Genomic DNA, 19,783 nt, shown 5'->3' with positions numbered 1-19,783 from the left:
ATAGATTCATTAGGCCTCCTGGGTAAAATCCATCATCTCTGTCTCTAAACTGAGCAAATAACAGGTGCGTAACAAAAACTGGTGCTTCTATAAAAGAATATAAGCTTCCCAAAGTTCCCTTTTTTTTGGGTGTGTAATGCTTTGACCATCACTTGCTTTGAACCAAACACATTTTGTTTACGTAATATAAATGAAGTGGTTTTACTAATCACCTGTCTTTTTCCTCTGGTAAATCAGTTAGACTTTATATCTGCACCAGGAGCTGTCCACAGTTTAAGCCTGTATGTCTCTCCAATGAAAGGCACACATTAGAGGATGAATTAAGGGCGTTTTCATTGGATAAAAAATGACCTCATGACCTCTTTAGATTTCATTGCTGCTATTTGTTTACCGCTACGCTTGGTGCTTTTTTCTTCATTTTATAGTTGGCATTGTTAATTCTATGTAGCTCTTGTTTGCAATAGTCTTTTCTTTTTTCTTTTTTTAACCATTTAAATATGCCTTTAAGTTGTAATACATGCCAAAGTATTAAAATAAAACCAAGTGTCATCTAGGGACACTTTTGGTGTCTCTTTTGCAAACTTACAGCTAAATTAAAGCTCTATGTAAAAACTAGACTCAGTAGTGACACCCTGGACAGACGGACATATTTTGCAACTGCAGTCTGTTTTACTTTTGATGGTATTACACATGAATGCTTTGTACCAACTACAAACTGGTAATATTTAAAACTATGTTGTACTTCAAAAAAATTTATCACATAGAGGTTTAACCAACAGCCAATCTCCCATCAACGTTTGATTTATTCCATCAACACTCTTCATATGTTAAACCCTTCAGTCCTCCATCAGTCTCTGTCCAGGTTGGTATCTGCACTTTACATCTCCCCCCTCCTCACCCTCTCTTTCCGTCTCCCGCTCTCATTCCAGGAGTGTCCAAGTGGCGTCGTGAATGAGGATACTTTCAAGCAAATATACTCCCAGTTCTTCCCACAGGGAGGTAACGACAGAGAGTGTGTGTTGTGCTGTTTGAGTCTACACTTGTCTTGGCCTCTGTATTATTTCTACCCAGTGTATTGACACACTAAATTCTTCTTCCTGCAGATGCCAGCACCTACGCACACTACCTGTTCAACGCATTTGACACAGCACAAAGCGGCTCCATAAAGTTTGAGGTTTGCTCGATTCTTCCTATTCAAGTAATATTCTTATTTTTATTTCCAAACTAGCCCTCCTTTGTCGGTGTTTCATTCTGTCCTTTTTGTCTCCATCAGGACTTTGTAGCAGCTCTGTCCATCCTGCTGAGGGGCTCCATCACTGAGAAGCTACAGTGGACCTTCAACCTTTACGATGTCAACAGAGATGGATACATCAACAAAGAGGTGTGTGTTTTGTGTATATGCACATGCCTAACCTCCATTCTTTTTTTCCAATTGTGCTTGGGTATTTTTATGTTAATCTCACACTTACCGTCCCATTTATGTGTCTGTTTGATAGGAGATGACAGGCATCGTCAGAGCGATATACGACATGATGGGGAAGTACACTTACCCTGCCTTGAAAAATGACGCACCCAAACAGCATGTGGATGCCTTCTTTCAGGTAACAACATCTGAGTACTTTATTTGAGTCTAATAAAAACGCCAACAACAACAACACCACCACATTTTTGATGATTAAGCAAACAAGGATGCATCAGTCAAACACATGCTTTACATTTACGGAAGCAGCACCAGCAAGAAAAAAAGGGTAGTTAGCATGAGCAGCAAAGTACACCATGAAAAATAAAAGAGTGGCAATAGACTAAACTTGCAAAAAAAACAAAACAGCAGAAACAGCACAGCAAAGAGAGCTGAGTAACAAAGAAGTTGCCAAAATGACACAATGACACACTCACAGAATAGGCCACTGATTTTAGTAGGACGTGTATTTATTTACAAAAGCTTTGTTGATAGCGTTTGTACCTTTGATTAACATCTTAATTTCTGACACACCTTTGACAAATGGATTGACGGTATGTGTGTTCTTCACCACAGAAAATGGACAAAAACAGAGACGGTGTGGTCACTCTGGATGAATTCATCCTCTCTTGTCAAGAGGTACTGTCCTTTTTTCCTTATTAAAGTTACATAATCCTAAGGATCCCTCTCCAATCGACCTTTTTCACTGAAGACATTTGGACATGTCTCAGTAGGAAGACACAGGTGTAAATTATTAAATTAATGATGGATGAATTCTGTTAAAACGGGGCCATCGTTAATATAATTCGGATCACCTGTGCTTTTTCTGCTGTGACAAAATGTATGCCGTGTGAAAGGCCTACTGTAATATTTGCACTTACTTTATTTACTATTTACATGAGGTTTCTCAGATTATTTGCTTATCTTCCTCCTCTGCAGGTCTCACTATACTGGCTATTAATTATGGCCTTTGCAACCTTTTATATCAGTGTTTATCTGCAGAGAGATCACTGACCGACATTTTACAGGCTTTTACTGCCCCCTAATGGCCAGAAAACTGAATGAAATGGTGGTTGTTGTATGACTCTCCTCACACTCAGCTTCTTAATTTTTCGTCTTTGTTGCACAGGATGAAAACATCATGAGGTCTCTACAGCTCTTTGAAAATGTCATCTAGAACCAGACGAAAGCGCCAAACGAGAGAAGAGAATGGAACAAGGAAGAAAGAGAAGCAGGAGAGATGAACATGCAAGAGAAAAGGAACAGCATAGCTTGAGACAAAACATGGATCTTGTAGCTTTGTGTGGGACGGTTGCCACAAATCTTCATGGAAGGCATCTTGCTGTAACAAATCCTAAGGGACAAACATTTTGAAAAATGTCCTTTGGACTTAAACCCTTCATTTGACCTTTCTGTAACAATTTACCTCGTCTCCATCTCCCTCGTTTGTTGCTGTCGTTATGCTTACGCTTACAGTCGCCTCAGACTGCGTATTTCATGGCATCGTGTAAATACTGATTCTCACACATTTAGTCGAATACTTCTCTGTATATTGAACCACATTCTCAAGCAGGACTGGAATTCCTAAAAGCAGCTAAGCAGTGAGATCAACCCAATGCATACTTTGTGCATTAGAGGTGTAATTAATAGCTGTTTTCATCATGAATTTCTGTGTCAATACAACAAATGTGAGCAATATTGTGAAGCATGCGAGACAGAGGCCTACTACATATTTAACATACATGTGCCATGAAAAACTTGGTGGCAATATATTCAGCTAAGTAGATACATTTGAAAAGCTAAGGTCTGGGTGTAGCATCTCACAAAGCCACCTCATCCGTTTCTGAATTCAGACACAGGCCTGGAAAGGTTTGCAGAGCTGAATTTAAGCTTGCAGTCTTAAGTCTCGTGACAGCTTGCAGCAGTCTTCTCTACACCTATTGTGGGTGTTCCAGTGGTGTCAGTCAGTGTTTCAATGTTGTAACGACTCAACTGTAGATATTTAACTGTTGTATTGTATCGTGGCCGTGTGGAACAGTCTTGTCTGCGTGTTTCTGATTCTGACTATCTGTCTGTCTATCTGTCAAATTGGATATAACTGTAATTATTCTATCTGACACTCTTTGTTAAATAAAAAGTCAATTTAGAGGTTTACTGGCGTACAGATGCAAAGTGATGTGTGTGTGTGTGTCTGTGTCTGTGTCCGTGTGTTTGTGGTGTCCTGATGTAAAGTTTCTGTTTGCCTGAATATTAACATTTTTTTCAAGCAATTAGCTTCATCTTGTGGACACCACAATCCATCCAGAGAGGAGAGTTTTGTCGTCTGTTTTGTCCATTAAAAATGTCAACTCAGAGCGACCAACCTTTCACTGTGAGGGAGAGACAGGAGATGAGCGCTAGATGGAGGGATTGTGGAGAAAGAATAGAGGAAGATGAGAAAATAAGACAGGAGATGAGAGAGACCTTGTCACTGATTCTGAAGGAATGGAAGCCATGTTTCGAACAAGAGCCATAGTTTGGAAGATTGAGCAGGACAAAAATGCAGATTTATAAATGATTTACTGTCATGCCCACTCACTGTGCTACCAATGATAACCCTTGCTGAGATGTGTTGCGGCTCATCTCAAATGTACCCAGATAGACTGACAGACAGGAAGACACAAACAGATAGACATCTTAAAACTGTCAGAATGAAATAATGTGTGTAATGAAATACTGTATAGAATCATTATATTTATCAATAAAGTTTTCAAGAAAAAAAAATGTCATGTCAGCTTGTCACTCCAAAAAAAATTTCTAGCTTATAATTATGGTGTAATAAAACCTTAAAAAATATTTTTTTTATGGTGCATCATAAAGAGATTGGGCAAAAAGGGTCACAAGAACAGTTTATATTGTTATTTACACATATACAATGAAAGTACAAAAAGAGTTGTACATTTGTGCCTCTCTATCCCAAAGGACACACAAATAAAGCATGATAATGTGCATATGAAAAAACTTCACCACCATCACTGAACATGCATCACTCCCTTAATTTCCCAACTTACTGCCTCTTTCATATTTTCTTCACTTCTCTCTCCTCTTATCCTGACATCTATTTTCCTTTTATTACTTTGCACAAAAGCATTTCTTCCCCATAATGTAACATTTTAGGCATAATTTTCTTGGGCTAAGTTGGTGCACCACACCTGTGTATGTATAGGTGGATGTGGTGGTGCATTGTAGTTGAAGTGGGTACATTTATAAATGAGATCGGAAGAACGCTTAAGCACCAGTACAATAAAAAAAAAATTCTGAACCCGCTTTTATCTGCATTTTCGTGAAGACATCTTTTTGTGTATTTTGATAAAATAGCAGGAGATTTATTTAAAACTCAGACACATTTTTATGCAAGTACTCTATTGTATATGTGTTGGGGTGTAGGCCTTGCCTTTATATGGCTGGTGTTCTTCCCCTAAAAATACAGAGCCAACCCTTTCAAAGTGTTGCAGAATAAGGAGTTGGTTGTTGAGAGCAAGAGCTTCAGAAAACACTTAATCGTGTCTTACTGGGGAGAATGAATTGCCTCCTTCAAGTCTATGGGGTAAATTATCTTATTCTTATGAACAGAATAAGTACATTACAGTATTACAGGGTCACGAGAATTTTGAATGACAAGTATTGTTTCCTTTTTGGATTTAAAAAAGTCTCACGGTTCCCAGTACAGACTTGCAAGATTTATTCCAAGAAAGTTCTGTTTATCTTTCAGAACAGGCATCACTCACCCACAGGTCCATTTTCACAACCGTCCAATCAAATGGCTGCCTGTGACCCATTCTTCAGTTTACCTGGTCCAACATTTTTTTTTTTTATCCATTGCATGGATCAAAGTAAGTCCCACTGTCCTCATGTAGGCCTAATTTAATGTATGTATCCTCCCAGGGATATTAGATGATGCTTATTGATTACAGCGTGGTGGCTGGTCTCTATTCCCTCTCCTCGGCCCAGGGTTGGAGGTTCTGCAGGGCATACAGGGAGGAGTTATGCGCGCACAGTGGATCCGACACCGCTGATTCGCTGAGGGACTTCTGGAGGGCGGACTGCTGCAGCTGCAGGATGAGGCGATTGGCCTGTTGACGCTCCGCCTCCCTCTCCTCGGCTGTCTGTCTCCTGATAAAAGACAGGAGAAAAAAATTAAACAAAAAGTGAAGTTATGTAAACTTAAAGGACAGCAACAAAGACTGCGAAAATTCCCATAAGCTGCATAAAACAGCAGTGATAGGTTATTAGAATAAAAATAAAATGTTTAAGTGATAAAAGAATGTTAAGGTTTGTTTCAAACATGAAAAATTATCAAAATAAAAAAAGATACAGCAGCGAATTGACTCTCTGTAATAATAATAATAATTCATTGGAAAAAAAACTACATTTTGGGGATTACAATTTTTTTTCTCTACTTAATATTTAATATTAATGTTGAATTGTAGAAGACGAAGAATATGAAGAGAAAAAAGAAAAGATAATAAAACTATATGAACGCTGATTTAAAAAAACATACATATATAAATTACATATATATATATATTATTATTATTATTATTATTATTATTATTGTTTATCCTGTAGCTTTTTTGTTCCGTGTCAACGGGCTCAATGCACAGGAAATGGCGCGTGGGGTCATCTGCAGAACGAGGAAAGTTTGATTTTTGAGCAGGACGCCTAAAACAGATGTTAAGTCTTTGCGGAAAAAGACTGTAGTGCGGGTTTCTAACGGCGAAGTGTGATGAAATGCGATTACAAATGTAAGTACAACTTAGACTTGAATATGAAACGTCATACCAACCTCCACTTGGTCCTGCGGTTCTGGAACCAGGTTTTGACCTGTGCGTCTGTCATTTTCAGACTCTTGGCCAGGGCTGCCCGCTCGGCGCTGGCCAGGTACTTCTGCCGGTGGAAGCGCTTCTCCAGCTCGCAGATCTGAACTCTGGAGAAGGACGTGCGGGGCTTTTTCCGTTTGGGCGGTGTCCGGTTCTGGTACGGGTGTCCTATCCGCCGCGTAACGGCGAACGGCACCAGAGCTGCTGCAGGGAACAGAGAGACACACACCGGTGAGTGGAAGATGAGATTTCCTACAGCACCAAACAGACTAATTCACTCCCCACTCTGTATGGAAATTCAAGGCCATATATCACAGATATCTGCCCTGTTTGACAACAATTCCCTATTTAGACTGTGTAAGCCATATGTGAAATATGTGAGATGAAATTTATTGTGAAAGATGAGTCTGGCCAAGTATTGGAAACAATGCAATTATGAAAAAATGAATGAATACTCATTTTAAAGGTGTTTGAGCTTTAACGGATAATATCCGCACTGCTAATTACAGAGAGGGCAGCAGGCCTGTTGGCCTATTTATCTTTTCTTCACATACTATATTATAGACCTTTGCTAATGAAGGCTCCTGTTCATCTTCAATTTGTTTAACATTTGTGTTAAATATAGAGAACATATCACACATTTTATTATTTTAGAATAGACCTAGTAGGCTATTTTTTATTTTCCTTTTCTCTATAATATCTAAAGTAAATTATTTGGCAGCCCAATAGGCTTATTTTTATTTATCTTCAATTTAGCATATTAATAACATTTAGTTATGTTTTACTACAGCAATAAATCATAACAGTTCAGCTCTTTAGGTATTTAAAAAGAAAGCTTGATTTGTTTTGCTTTTCGTAGAAATTACATATTCAACTCCTAAAACACAAGTGAAGTCAGTAATGACACTGGGCGTTAAATAATAATGTGTAAACGTAGTATAGGCTACTCTATTTTAATATAAATATTAAAAGAAAAACGTAGGTCATGTTGCAACGATAAGCCATTTAAAATATTTAAAGTGACAACATTTCAGTTGGCTGTAAAAGCCTTTACAAGTATTTGGCACAGGTGTTTTTTGTTTTGTTTTTTAGTCAGCAGCAGTTACTATTGTTTTACACATTATACAATATTAATGAGGGGAACTCGTTAGGTGGAACAGCTGGCCTACCTGATATTCTGTCCTTGGCGAACCTGTTTCCTATCCAGGGGAAGCACAGCCCTCCAAACCCAGGGACAGCGCTCTGGACGGGGGCCGGGGGTCCCGGCGCTGTCATGGGTCTGTGGGCCGGGACTCGAATTACTCCCCGGCTTCCCAGACTCCTGCTCTCCCCATATGAACCTGACGCCTCCACCGGAGGCATTATACCGGAGAGGGAGATAGACAGCGCGGTGTATGAGGGCGCGCTTGCCCCGGTCGGGCTTCCTAAACTGTAATAACCGTCCCCGTTGCTTAAATCGGATCCACTTTGTCTTCCAGACGCGCGCCCGTTTTCTGGCTCTGTACCAGCTCCCAGGATCTGGTCGATGCCGAAGCTAATGGGCTCGTGATGGGCTGGTTTTGGTGGAGGGCTCGGCGCGCTGGGTGCTTGCTCCATTCCTGTCGATCTGTCGCAAAAAGGACGAAAAAAATGAACAAGATGTTTTCAGGGGGAATCGCAGCAGGGTCAAACTGTACCAAAAGTAATTGCCAGTAGTGTCTCCATCGCTGTCCAGCCGTCTGCCCAGAATCCAGCGTGTCCTTGTTGTCTCTAACAGGCCTCTTTCAGAGGACTGGGTCCTCTCTACATGCTGTGGTGAAAGTTTGATGGGCGTTTGGAGAGATGCGACGCTCTGTCCTCCTCTCAGCGCGTCAAAACGCTCAGTCTAGCAGCTCCGTCCTCCTCCATCCCTCTCCACCATTCATTGGCTGGCACCGGAATGACTGATTGAATGTTAATGGGGGTATAGCCCACAATTTGGCACAATAACCAATATTTCCCATAACCACGGGCGTCAGCTTGATATATATATGGCAAGATATGGCATCGTCATGCCTTCTGAATGAGTGAGAATTTGATGTTGTCAATTTCGACAGCTTCATGGAAATTTATTTGGCATATGTAAAATAATTGCACCAGGGATCACTGAAGGTCAATGTTCTTTTAAGCGTCTCTTATCGTTTCCACCGAGTGGTGTTTGGTCAGCCATCTGTCTGTGTTCCGCTCGTCTCCATACATGTCCTCACGGGTTTATAAGTTTTGGTGACAAGTGATATCCAATGGAAAAAGTTTTTACACACCTTAGTATCCGATGAATTGATGCTTCTGCCTATTACCACTTTTCAGTCGAGACACAAGTGCGCATCATTTGTCCTCTTGCTGTCACCTCCTCAATCCGTATCGTTTGACACATGTGGAATACACGTGACGTGAATAATAAGTTTTCATGAAAACTGGTTGAAAGCTATTAGGAAGTGCTTTATAACCTGAAGACTATTCGTCATGGATGTATTATAAAGGAGAGACCAAAAGGAAGAAATGTCGGTCTGAATTTCTACTCCTTTTAATTAAAATCATTCACATCGTCCACGCCTTATAATCATATGTGGAGTTATTTTTACATTTCTTTGACATCCGCCTGCACTGTGGCGTTTTATTGGCCAACTGTTTCAAAATGTTAGATTTTTAAGCTCAAACCAAAAATTATGAAATGTTTTTCCAGTATGCGTCAAATTTAACGCTTTAAATGTTCACATCTTATAACCAGTTGCAGAGCATTCACCCACGTTCATTCATGATGGTTTGAATGTCTAGTTATGGAAAAAATAATGTAAAATCATTGAAAAACATTTAATCAATAATCCATTTCAACAGATTTTATTAAATATGGTACGTGTGAGATTATTGAGACAAAATATAATTATAAAGTCAGATTATCATTTTACCTGTGCGTAATTACGCACACAAAACCCATCATATCTCTCTTTAAAATAAAAGGACAGCAGCCTAATTGAACACTGGCAGTGAATCACCAGCACCTATTGAGCAGGGTAAAGCATTGTGTGGCCTTATTTCTTGGTGGCCAGTGCCACATTAAATGACCTGACAAGGGAAGGCCATGGGCTACTTCAGATAAAGTGTCCGGGCTCTGGAAGCTGCTAACCGCTCAGATTCAATGGAACAGGCGCCCAAAGTGACCGGATAATCACATTTTCACTAACTTGTCGCAGGGACAGACGAATGCGCGTCGGGTTCAGATACGGCAGGTGGCTTTTTAGGCTATCACATTACAGTACTTAAACAAGCTAACGCCCAACATATTCATTTAGTGACAATGGGGTTTATTCGTAGGCTTTTAAAAGATCTGCTCAACCTGTTCATCAATCATCGTTTTTGTAGGCATGTGTTTGAATCTCAACTGTGTAAATAATACATTTTTGGTATTTGGGTTTTGCTGTATTCTTGTCAACATTTTTAAGCGGGCTATTGGCTATTATGTCAGTGTTTAGTGTTTTTGTAATCACAATCCATTTTTTAAATGCAGCCTGAATTTACCTGATTTGTTAATCTGCATTAAAAAAAACAGCTAAAAATAAAGTAGATGAAAATGGTTGATTTGTAATTTGTGAGGTTATACGCCTCAAAACCACACGGAAATGCAAAGATACTGTAGTAGGTAATATATATTTTAAAAAAGATCCACATCTCGCCCTTCACAATAAAGTCTTATGAAGCAATATGAGATTGGACGAGGCCCGAGGTGTTTGTTTGGCAATATGGACAGACTCTGAGTGCTGGCTGGTCCACCCTGCCATATGTGAGCTCACCGGTGGCTTTTGATGGGGGAGAATTGGTCTGTTATAGCTGTCATCTTTGTGGACATTTTTATGTTTATCTTCATGGCATTTGCAAGAATAATTCCCCAACAATAATTATGGCAGTTGGTGAATCGAACAAAACACATTTAAATAGTTTTATTTTATTTATAACAATTACATGGCCACTTTTAGGACGACAACCTACAACTACTTCATGAAAAGTATTAATAATTGCGTTTATCGTGACTCCTCCACAGAATGAAGGCAGTCCCTCCAGCCTGTAGTACAGCAGACGGGGCCCCACTGGTTGCAGATGTTGGGTGTTAGTAATCCGTTGTAATCCAATGATTATGAGTGATTATGACACATTAGCTCTGACCTACCGAGATACCACCGTGACACCGGTTATCCACAACCCACCAGGAGAAACCCCAACCCGCCTCCAGCCAGCCTTTCTGAATTTATTGATAGTCTGATTGTTATAGACAGTGTCGGATCATTTCATTGCTTCATGATTACAGAAGAAAATGTAAAAAAAATAATTGATACCAAGAGTCCACTTAGAAAACCCCACACAGCCCCCTGTACAAAGCAGCCTTGAGGTTATCTCGTTCAGGCCAAAATATTTAGCTCGTGTTTCTGAAAAGCCTGCAGCCCACACGAACAATTAAGATGCGCATCAATCCTCGTTTTTTTCCACAGGCAATATAAAAGCTGACACCCTGATTCCAAAAGTCCAAAAAGAAACGACAACAAAAGAGTGAAAGAGTGCGATTTGTTTGAGAAATTACCACTTGATCTGCATAATCGGGGGTCTGGGCTGCAGCTCGGTACCCGGGGGCAGCGTTTTTATTGCGCGTCTCTTCGCCGTTATCAATTTCAGCAGCGCGCCTGACTTTTTAAAAGGGGGACGAGGCCGGCTGCTTCTGAATAATGAATGACACGCTTTTATATTGTCGCTAAAGTGCCCGTGATGTTACAATATGAAAAGGCAGCGGTAAGTAATAGTGCATTTAAAGGGGATGTAGTGTATTATTATGATGTAAAAGAGAAGGAGAGAGGCGGTAGAGAGAGAGAGATGAGTGGATAGCAGCACCCAGAGAGAGAGAGATTGTTTTATTACAATAAGAGGAGATGAGTTTGCCTCGCAGCGAAATGGGGACCAGTTAATGAAACTTTACCGCAGCTAACGATTTCCCCTCCCTCACTCTAAAACCCGCCCTTATGAAATATTTAAACTATTTAATATAGGCAGTATTAAGCTGAAAGACACTGGCATCGGCCATCTGACAACATTTACAAGGCTGTGGATTTTTAAAGTTGGGTAAACAAAGCTTTATGGCCCGTTTTCCTTCAGCCCACATACAACAAAAGTCATGTAGTAAATCACGCTCACGTTGAGTGCAATATAGAGAAAATGTGTTTTACTTTTGGGAGACTTGATTTAGTCTAATTTACACTTTTCTCCATAGCAGGCCATGCATCTTCTCACACACAGATGCAGCAGTTTACAGGCTCATCCTATCAATATAAGCCTGTCTTGTCTGTAATGGGAGGGATAGCCTAGCTCGGTCCCAGTGTAGGGGGGATAGTGTTTCATATTGACATGCTCAGTGGGATTGTTGGATGAGAAGAGAGGAATGGGATCCCCCATCAGGGACTCAGCCAGGGCCATCATCATCCTATCACAGGACCACTGCTCTGTACACTGTGGACACAATCTATCTGCCAGACACTTAAAAAGCAGATAAACCATGTAAAATGTCAGTGTAAATGCCACTTGGTAGATATTAAAGGATTTTAATTACCAAATATGAAAGCTGTCATCTTAAAGGTTCTCTTTACTGTATTGGATGAAAGCAAAAATGTTGCTCTTCAAATGCAGCATCTGACTATAAAAACATAGTGGTGGATTATTTGATATATTCTTCACATGGAGTCAAACAGCAACCAATAGACAGACTTTCAGTGTGATTTTCTTGTATACAAATCAGTCATGTAAGCTTTTTTTCTGCAAGTATCAGTATGCACATTTAACCACATAAAGATGCCCTGATATGGTAGATATTTGTTTCAATGAACATTGCATTCTTGTTACACTTGAGAAACAATATGCTTTGTGTGTGTGTGTGTGTGTGTGTGTGTGTATGTGTGCGTGCGTGCGGGTAGACCATGTAAGCCTGTCTGATGGTTGAATGCATGGCTGCCTCTTCACGCTGGTTAAAAGTCAGGGAGGGGGGGAGAGGAGGATGGAGAGGAAGAGAGTGAGAAAGGGAAGTAAGTAAACCGCACAGACGTGAATTATAGGGATGGACGGAGAGCAGAGAGCAAAAACAGGATGGAAGGATGGCTAAGACTGAGATGTGAGAGAAAGAGTTAAAGCATTAATGGGGATCATTTGGGGCTGATGATAATTGAACACATGGCTTTAGTTTGGACGAGAGGATTCCCATCGCATTTTCTTGTGTTTATGCGTGTTGTACTTTTTAAGAGCTAATCTCTGTCTTTATCTATTCTGAGTGCTAAGTAAAAGTTTCTCTGCTGATATTGTGGAGACATTTTTAGTCTATCATCACACTCAATGGCCTTTTAGGGGGATCCACAAAATGACTGATGTAATTAATAAGTGCGTGAGTTTGCTATTGCTTTAATGACTTCTGACTGATTTATGTGTCTGTGTGTGAGGGAGCGTGCCAGTGCGGGTTTGTGTTTAAGAGCAGCTGAGTGCTCCAGAACGCCCCTGGTCATGGCGCTAATGTGTTAATTCATTACGGCTTGTAGTCAGTTGCATTGTGTCAGAGCTGTGTTTCCCGTCTCTCTCTGTCTGTGTCCTCTCCGCTTCATAAAAGCTGATTATCCTGCATGTCGCTGCCATTCCACCCATTCTCTCCTGCCTCTTGACCTCCTCACCCCTCCTGTTGCCTGCCCGCGGGGCGCTCATGCAGGGGAGGAGGGGAGGGAGGGACAGAGGACCAGCTGCCACCAGTTCATAGTGCTCTGGTGCCTGGCAGAGGGAGCTACTCCAGCCCCCTGCTTTGCTGGGCCTTCTGGCCCCTCAGGGTGGAGGGGGGGCACCAGCCTCATGCCACCAGCTCCACCTGTCTGGCTCGAGGCGCAAGAGTGACCGATTAGACACACACGCTCAGATATACACAGCCACATATGCATATTACTGCCGGATGACCCCAAAAATGTCAACTCTCCAGTAGCTTTGATTTGATCCAGTGTTTTATAATCTACAGAGTTTTTTCAGTAGTCCTTCAGTTAAATTACAAAACATGAAAATAAAAAGTTATATACGTATTTTGGACAATGGGCCTATATTTAAATTCTGCTCCACACACAATGCAGATTTCCTTGATACACATGCTCACACACACACACACACACACACACACACACACACACACACACACACACACACACACACACACACACACACACACACACACACACACACACAAATACACAGAGGCACTTTGCTGTGAGGCGTGAAAGAGCGAGAGCTAAGTGAGGCCACTCCAGAGCGCTATTCTCTGTATTGATTTCCCATTATCAGACCCCAGTCCCTGTGGAGTCATTAGTGCTGGGATCAAACAGACAGACAGAGAAGGAGACTAATACCAGTCACTTACACCAGCACAGGGAGATCACCTTACCTCCCTGAGGGTAGGAAGGCCAGAGAAGGAGAGGAAACGAGGAAGAAGGGGGGGGGGGGTTAGTGGACGGACGAGTGCAACGGGCTAACAGATGGAGACGGCAATGTGTAGAGAGAGAGAGAGAGAGAGAGAGAGAGAGGAAAGAGGTGGGGTTTCGCAGTGGAACGTTCATGGGCAAATGGTAGACACTCTTTGATCACTTTATTTGGCCGTTCTGTTTTGTCTGTTGTATCGGAAATGTCTTGTCTTGCTTTCTTGCTCTCTCTTCTCTGTTCTCCTTTTTCAGCTCGGCTTCTACTCTGTCCCAAAAATGGTGGTTACCTTTTTGTTATTGCTTAATTCAAGTTTTCATGTTTTCACTGATGGGTGACTTTTTCTCTTCGTCCAACCTTGTAAAATGTAGCCAATAAAGCTCCTTGTCCTCCTCTCTGTCAATAATTTGAGGGTAAAGATGCAATGATGAATGGTTTTCATGTTGCCAGCAGCTGTCCCCAAACCAGAGAGCGACAAAAGCGAGAGAGAAAAAGTAAAGGAGCAATATGAAATGTGAGATACTCATTTTGGTCCCTTGCTTCATAATTTCTGTGGATGTATTTATTCTCTATGGATTCAGGGGGAGCAATGAATTCAGAGTATGAATCAACACCATCCATCTTATTTACTTCTGCCTGCCACTGAGCCCTGCAAGTGGTGGTCAGGCTACACACACATAGAGACTGACTGACACACACACACACACACACACACACACACACACACACACACACACACACACACACACACACACACACACACACACACACGGCTCAGATGGGGGTGACCCTGGCCTGACCCCCCTGCTGACCCCCAATCTGTTCCCCAACCTCACACCATGAGAGACCGGGGTACACCAGGATAGGGACACACACACTCAGAGACACACACATTGGCACAATGTGTAATCTGATGGATATCTCCTCAGACAGTACCATGTGTGTGGGCAGTGTCCATGTGGACAGCGTGTGTCTAAGTGTGTGTGGTGCCGTACCCTCTGCCCCCTCCCACTGGTGTTAATTGATTCTTGGTGCGCTTTGCTGATTGGTGTGAGGACCCCTAGAGGCGGGCCCAGTCTCCACCGATGCCCCCATCCCATTTGTGTAGCACCTCTCTCTCTCTCTCTCTCTCTCTCTCTCACACACACACTGTACAGATACTGTATACAGTCTATTGTATATTATTGTCTATCTCTATATATGCATGTCCATGAACTTCATAGCACGTGTTGATTGTACATGTACTAGTGAGAAAACACATGCACACACACTCATGTCTTTCAGGGGGTTTTCACACCCCAGTAAAGAGGAAGCTGGCTAGCTGACATGAGCAGATTGCGGATCATATGAGTCGATCCACACAGAAAAAATCTGTCTTACAGGAGATTCATTAACAATATAGGTGGGAAAAGGTGTTTGTGTGTGTGTGTGTGTGTGTGTGTGTGTGTGTGAGAGAGAGAGGGAGAGAGAGAGAGAGAGAGCCAGAAAGACCGTAAGAGAGATGAATCTCCGGTTATTAATTTCCAGCCGCGGCCCCTGGGTGAGATGTTAATATAGGGCTGATTGTGACTAATTTCTTATTAATTGCCATCAGCGATTACACTGTGGCCAGTAATGTGGCTAATTTGTTGAAATGAATTTGGGTTTTCTGAGGCATTTTAATTGCTGCAGGTGGGCAGCCTCCCCTGCACACTGTCACTTTTGTTTTTCATCAGGAAACTTTTGAAGTTCTGCTGCTGCTGTGTTATTGTGTGAATTATAGCGCCTTACTATAATTGTAAAAGAATGTGTACACATGTCTCTTTCTGTCTGAAGCTCACAAACAAGTCTTTGCAGCATCACTGTAAACACCATTGATATTGTTATTCATCAGGTTTATGCATCCCCCTACATCCATATATCTCTACACGTTCATGATCATTACAGTGGGGACGGAGGAACATTTAAGTGGTTGGCTTTTGTTTGTTGAATGTTTATAGCTTCCTTTAGCACAGTCTCAACGACCACTGAGGAACCAGTAGATACAAAATCCAAATCCCCCTATAAAAGAGGAGATGCCCTCTGGGCAGCCATAGCTCATAGTTGGCCTGATTTAGTGGCAGCCAGGAATCTGGGCTTGAATAAAGACAGAGAGAGTGAGGGCAGAGTGGGAGAGAGAGAGAGAGAGAGAGAGAGAGAGAGAGAGAGAGAGAGAGAGAGAGAGAGAGAGAGAGAGAGAGAGAGAGAGAGAGAGAGAGAGAGAGAGAGAGAGAGAGAGAGAGAGAGAGAGAGAGAGAGGGAGAGAGGAAAAGATAGCTCCCTGTGTGATAAATAGCCCCGGCTCTCTCTATTGCATTAGCCGTCCGGGCCGATAGATTGCGAGCCCAATAGACCCAGACGTATGCGATTGGTTTCTCATATAAAAGTTGCATATTAAATTCCTTCACAGGACTGTGCCCCCCAAGCATGAAGGAGGGAAGGAAGAAATGGGAGTGAAAAAGCAGAAAGTAGAGAAAGGAGTGGAAGAGCAAGAAAAAGGCTTTTATGAGAGGCGAAACGCAGGCAGAGAGTTGGGGAAGCCGGAGAAGAAGAGGGGAAAGATAATGGCAGCAGAAAAGTAGCTTGATGGAAGAAAAGACAAATGGTGATGTCATGTATTTAATAGGTCCACAGATATTGGGCGATGAGTGCGACCGTACGTCCATTTAATCAGCATTGCTTCCCAATGAAGATTTCTCTCTTATTTTGTGCTCACTCCCCCCTTCTTCTGTTCTCAGCCGTTCTCCACATGCTAACGACCTCTCTAATTGTTTCCAAGCTCATTAAGATGCTGATGTTTTAATAGTAATTAATCCGTCATTTGCCGACATGCAAACACGGGCCACTGAGGTTTGTTCATCGCTGTTTCAATACACTGATAATGCAGTAGCCTAGTCAAAGGAGACAATATCCTGCTAATTTAGCTCATCACTGTTAATTGGTTGTTAAGTGCCTTTAATTACCAAGCAGGCTTTGGGATTTAGGTCGGCAGAAAGAGGGGGATCGCTAAGATCGTCCCCACCGCTGTAATGGATCTTGTGTGAACTTTGAAAACTGGAATAAATGACCAAAGGGGGAAAAGAGACACACGTTGACCCTGTTCTGTTTTCTATCTCCTCATTTCCTTTCTACTTTTCCTTCCTCTCTTCCGTCCCTTCCTCCATCTCTGCCTCACTCCCTATCTCTTTCTCCATGATATTATTAACTCATTAAGTTTTTTTCATTATTTTTAATAAAAGATGAGTTATGGCTTTAGCCTCACTGTGGCAGCATCCCCCCACACCCTCCTCCTCCTCCCTGCTCTCTCCTTTCCCCTTCAACCATTTACTCCCCCCCCCCATTTTCTCCATCGTTCTTGGCCATATTGTGCCTCCTCTGATATGTTTGACCCTTGAACTGCGGTTTCTGACCTCGGTGTTGCTCGTTGCAACCTTCTGGCCATCTTCTTTGCTTTCGCCACAGTCACTCACATCTATCAATCATTTGTCTTTCTCATAGCACTGAGCAGCAGTCTTTAGATGGCATTCATAAGATTTATGATTCATGATTCCCTCTCTTCTGTGTGTGTGTGAGTGAGTGAGTGTGTGTGTTTGTGTGTGTGATAGAGAGAGAAAAGAGGGAATGAAGAAGGGAGAAAGAGAGACAAAGACTGGAGCGAGAGAGAAGGAGAGGGGCTTGTCGATGACACAGTTGAATAATGACAATATCTATGATTGATAGCTTATACAGAGCTAGCCGGGTGTGTGTACTGTGTAGTGTGTGTGTGTGTGTGTGTGTGTGTGTGTGTATACTGTGTAGTGTGTGTGTGTGTGTGTGTGTGTGTGTGTGTGTGTGTGCGCGCGCGCATTAGAGTGACAGAAAGAGAGAGAGTCCATATGTTTAGTTTCCCCCCACATTAATCTGATGTTAAAGAAGCAATGATGAATGGTTTTCATGTAGTTCGAGCTGTCAATGGTCAAGAGACGGAGATGGGTAGCAAGTGACCAGAATTACCAAGAGACACATGATATTATGTAGGAATAGAGAGACTCAAGGAGATAAAAGCATTATAATTGTCACATTGTAACAATTAAAATTGTTACAGTTAGAGAGCACGGGGCACAGATAAGACCAACGCTCTGAGTTATTAACTACTCTGTTTTTCAGCCATAGAAACCCTAAATGAAACATTTACTGCATCTGTTTGTCATTTTCTTCTCACTGTGAGTCAGATTTAAAAGAAAAAGCCTTTTTTAAAGGCATTTAAATTATACATTGTTTGTTAATATGTTAATAAAATATTCACTGCTCAGAACATGGAAAGAGTTGTTTCCTGCAATCATTCCTCCTCAAGAAGTAATCCCTTCTAGCGCTGCTACACTGTAAGTGATGGGGGACAAAATCCAGTCCTTGTTCTAACGTACAGCCGAGCCTTTCAAAGTTACAGTCTCTTTAGTGTGAAATTCTCCTTTGTGTTTCCTTTGCCACGCTGGAGAGATACGTCCTGGTAGTCGCATGTCTGTATTTTTCCCAACACAATAACGCTACAATCTGCCAGGCTTAAGATATGGACACATTACCCTTCTGTTCAACGAAATTGCCTTGCACACAGCCCGAAAAAAGACGTAATGTTATGTTTCTGATCCTGGTAATACATAAATATTACTCCGAGCAATCACAAACTGTAAACAGTGTTTGAGAGCGACCCTACAATTTGTTGTCTGGTAGTGTGTTAGTACTGTAAAGTATAAACGATAGAATAATACATTCTTCAAACACAGTGCATCAGGGTTTCCATTGGCTGATCTTGGTCAAAGTTAAGCAAAGGTGAGCCTGCTGGAGATTGCACTGAATCAGGAAACTATCATCTAATCACATGTACTAAGTTGTGTTTAAAAATTGCAAGTTTTCACCTTTATCCTGCTGATTAGTAATGCCAACATTGCTTGCTGCCGCAACCTCCTGCTTATATGATTTAGGGTTTGGTATTGTTGTTTTGCTAAGCTGTAATGTTAATGTACGTTTACAGCTATCTCTTCTCTATTCTTTACCATTACTGTTTGTGTTGGGGGTAACTCTCCCATAAAGAGCAGATCCTTTTCCACCAAATCTAAGCATAAAAGTGCTCGACGTCTCTGACTGACCGAGGACTGTGCATTTTGTCCTATGATTTTTGTGCCTCATATTTTAATGCGTGAGATAGGGGCCACTTCTTAACAGACAGGAGGGATGGTTAGAGTAAAATCTTTGGATCTGAATTGAAGAAATGCCTACCCTAGTTGTTATAAATTCCAAATAAGTGTTTCCATGTGGTTGAATGGGTTGTAAAACCCCCTCGATCATTTGTTTCCAGCTGGTACCTGACATGCAGATGGATATTATGTACAATTCTGTGTCAGTCCTCAAAGGAAATAGCTTAAAGTATGGAGAAGGTTAAGTGTTAATGTGGCAATATTTTGAGGCAATGTGTGCTGACAGCTGTGATGAATTGTTTACAATGTACTTGTATTACCACTCATATGGTGTTTTCTGCATCATCCCACATGATAATCCCTGTCCATACTTAACTAAAGCCCATGTGTATTGCCTCCAAAAATGGTAGTAAATATTCTATTCTTCATTTAAGCTGCCCTTTAATGGTACAGTATGGTTGTAATTTTGTATTTTGGAGGAACAGAACATGCCATTTATTCAATCCACGCTTACTTTTACAGTATGTATATACAATACAATACATAATACATTTGCCACTGAATGAGCAACAGTAAAGACACAGTCTACATTCTTCGAAATAGACACATAGCATTAGTTTGCATGCTACACATTCACATGCTTAGGTGTCAAGTAATGAAGTACAAATACATTGTTACCTTACTTAAGTAGAAATTTTGGGTATCTATACTTTACTGGAGTAATTATTTTACAGCAGACTTTTTACTTCTACTCCTTACATTTTCACGCAATTATCTGTACTTTCTAC

At 41.4% G+C, this 19,783-nt stretch overlaps 2 protein-coding genes and 1 long non-coding RNA gene across 6 annotated transcripts in view; 2 read left to right on the top strand and 1 right to left on the bottom strand.

Annotated features, from left to right (window-relative positions):
* LOC120567468 (Kv channel-interacting protein 1-like) overlaps positions 1–3,635 on the top strand; it is a 40,581-nt gene extending 36,946 nt beyond the window's left edge. For all 3 annotated transcript variants that reach the window (XM_039814445.1, XM_039814446.1, XM_039814444.1), the window contains exons 3-8: positions 930–999; positions 1,104–1,174; positions 1,274–1,381; positions 1,497–1,601; positions 2,036–2,098; positions 2,589–3,635. In XM_039814445.1, coding sequence (XP_039670379.1) covers positions 930–999; positions 1,104–1,174; positions 1,274–1,381; positions 1,497–1,601; positions 2,036–2,098; positions 2,589–2,636 — 465 coding nt within the window. In that variant the 3' untranslated portion in view covers positions 2,637–3,635. The remainder of the gene's footprint in view (positions 1–929; positions 1,000–1,103; positions 1,175–1,273; positions 1,382–1,496; positions 1,602–2,035; positions 2,099–2,588) is intronic.
* Positions 3,636–4,543: 908 nt separating this feature from the next.
* LOC120567467 (T-cell leukemia homeobox protein 3-like) lies at positions 4,544–8,274 on the bottom strand. Of its 2 annotated transcripts, none has more exons than XM_039814443.1 (3): positions 7,488–8,274; positions 6,285–6,519; positions 4,544–5,611 (listed from the first exon to the last, which is right to left on the bottom strand). In XM_039814443.1, exons 1-3 carry the CDS (start codon positions 7,912–7,914, stop codon positions 5,428–5,430), a joined length of 846 nt encoding a protein of 281 aa, XP_039670377.1. In that variant the 5' UTR covers positions 7,915–8,274; the 3' UTR covers positions 4,544–5,427. The 2 variants fall into 2 exon arrangements, with proteins under 2 accessions (XP_039670377.1, XP_039670376.1); XM_039814442.1 differs by having other exon boundaries at positions 6,285–6,522; positions 7,488–8,269.
* Positions 6,132–11,687, top strand: LOC120567470. The gene is made up of 3 exons (XR_005640582.1): positions 6,132–6,243; positions 6,344–6,549; positions 10,373–11,687. It is a non-coding gene; the product is annotated as an uncharacterized LOC120567470 (long non-coding RNA).
* The last annotated feature ends 8,096 nt before the right edge of the window (positions 11,688–19,783 follow it).

The sequence above is a fragment of the Perca fluviatilis genome, chromosome 10 (assembly GCF_010015445.1).
Source record: "Perca fluviatilis chromosome 10, GENO_Pfluv_1.0, whole genome shotgun sequence".
Taxonomy (NCBI): Eukaryota; Metazoa; Chordata; class Actinopteri; order Perciformes; family Percidae; genus Perca; species Perca fluviatilis.
Note: the sequence above shows the minus strand (reverse complement) of the source record. Positions and strands in the feature narration are given on the sequence as shown.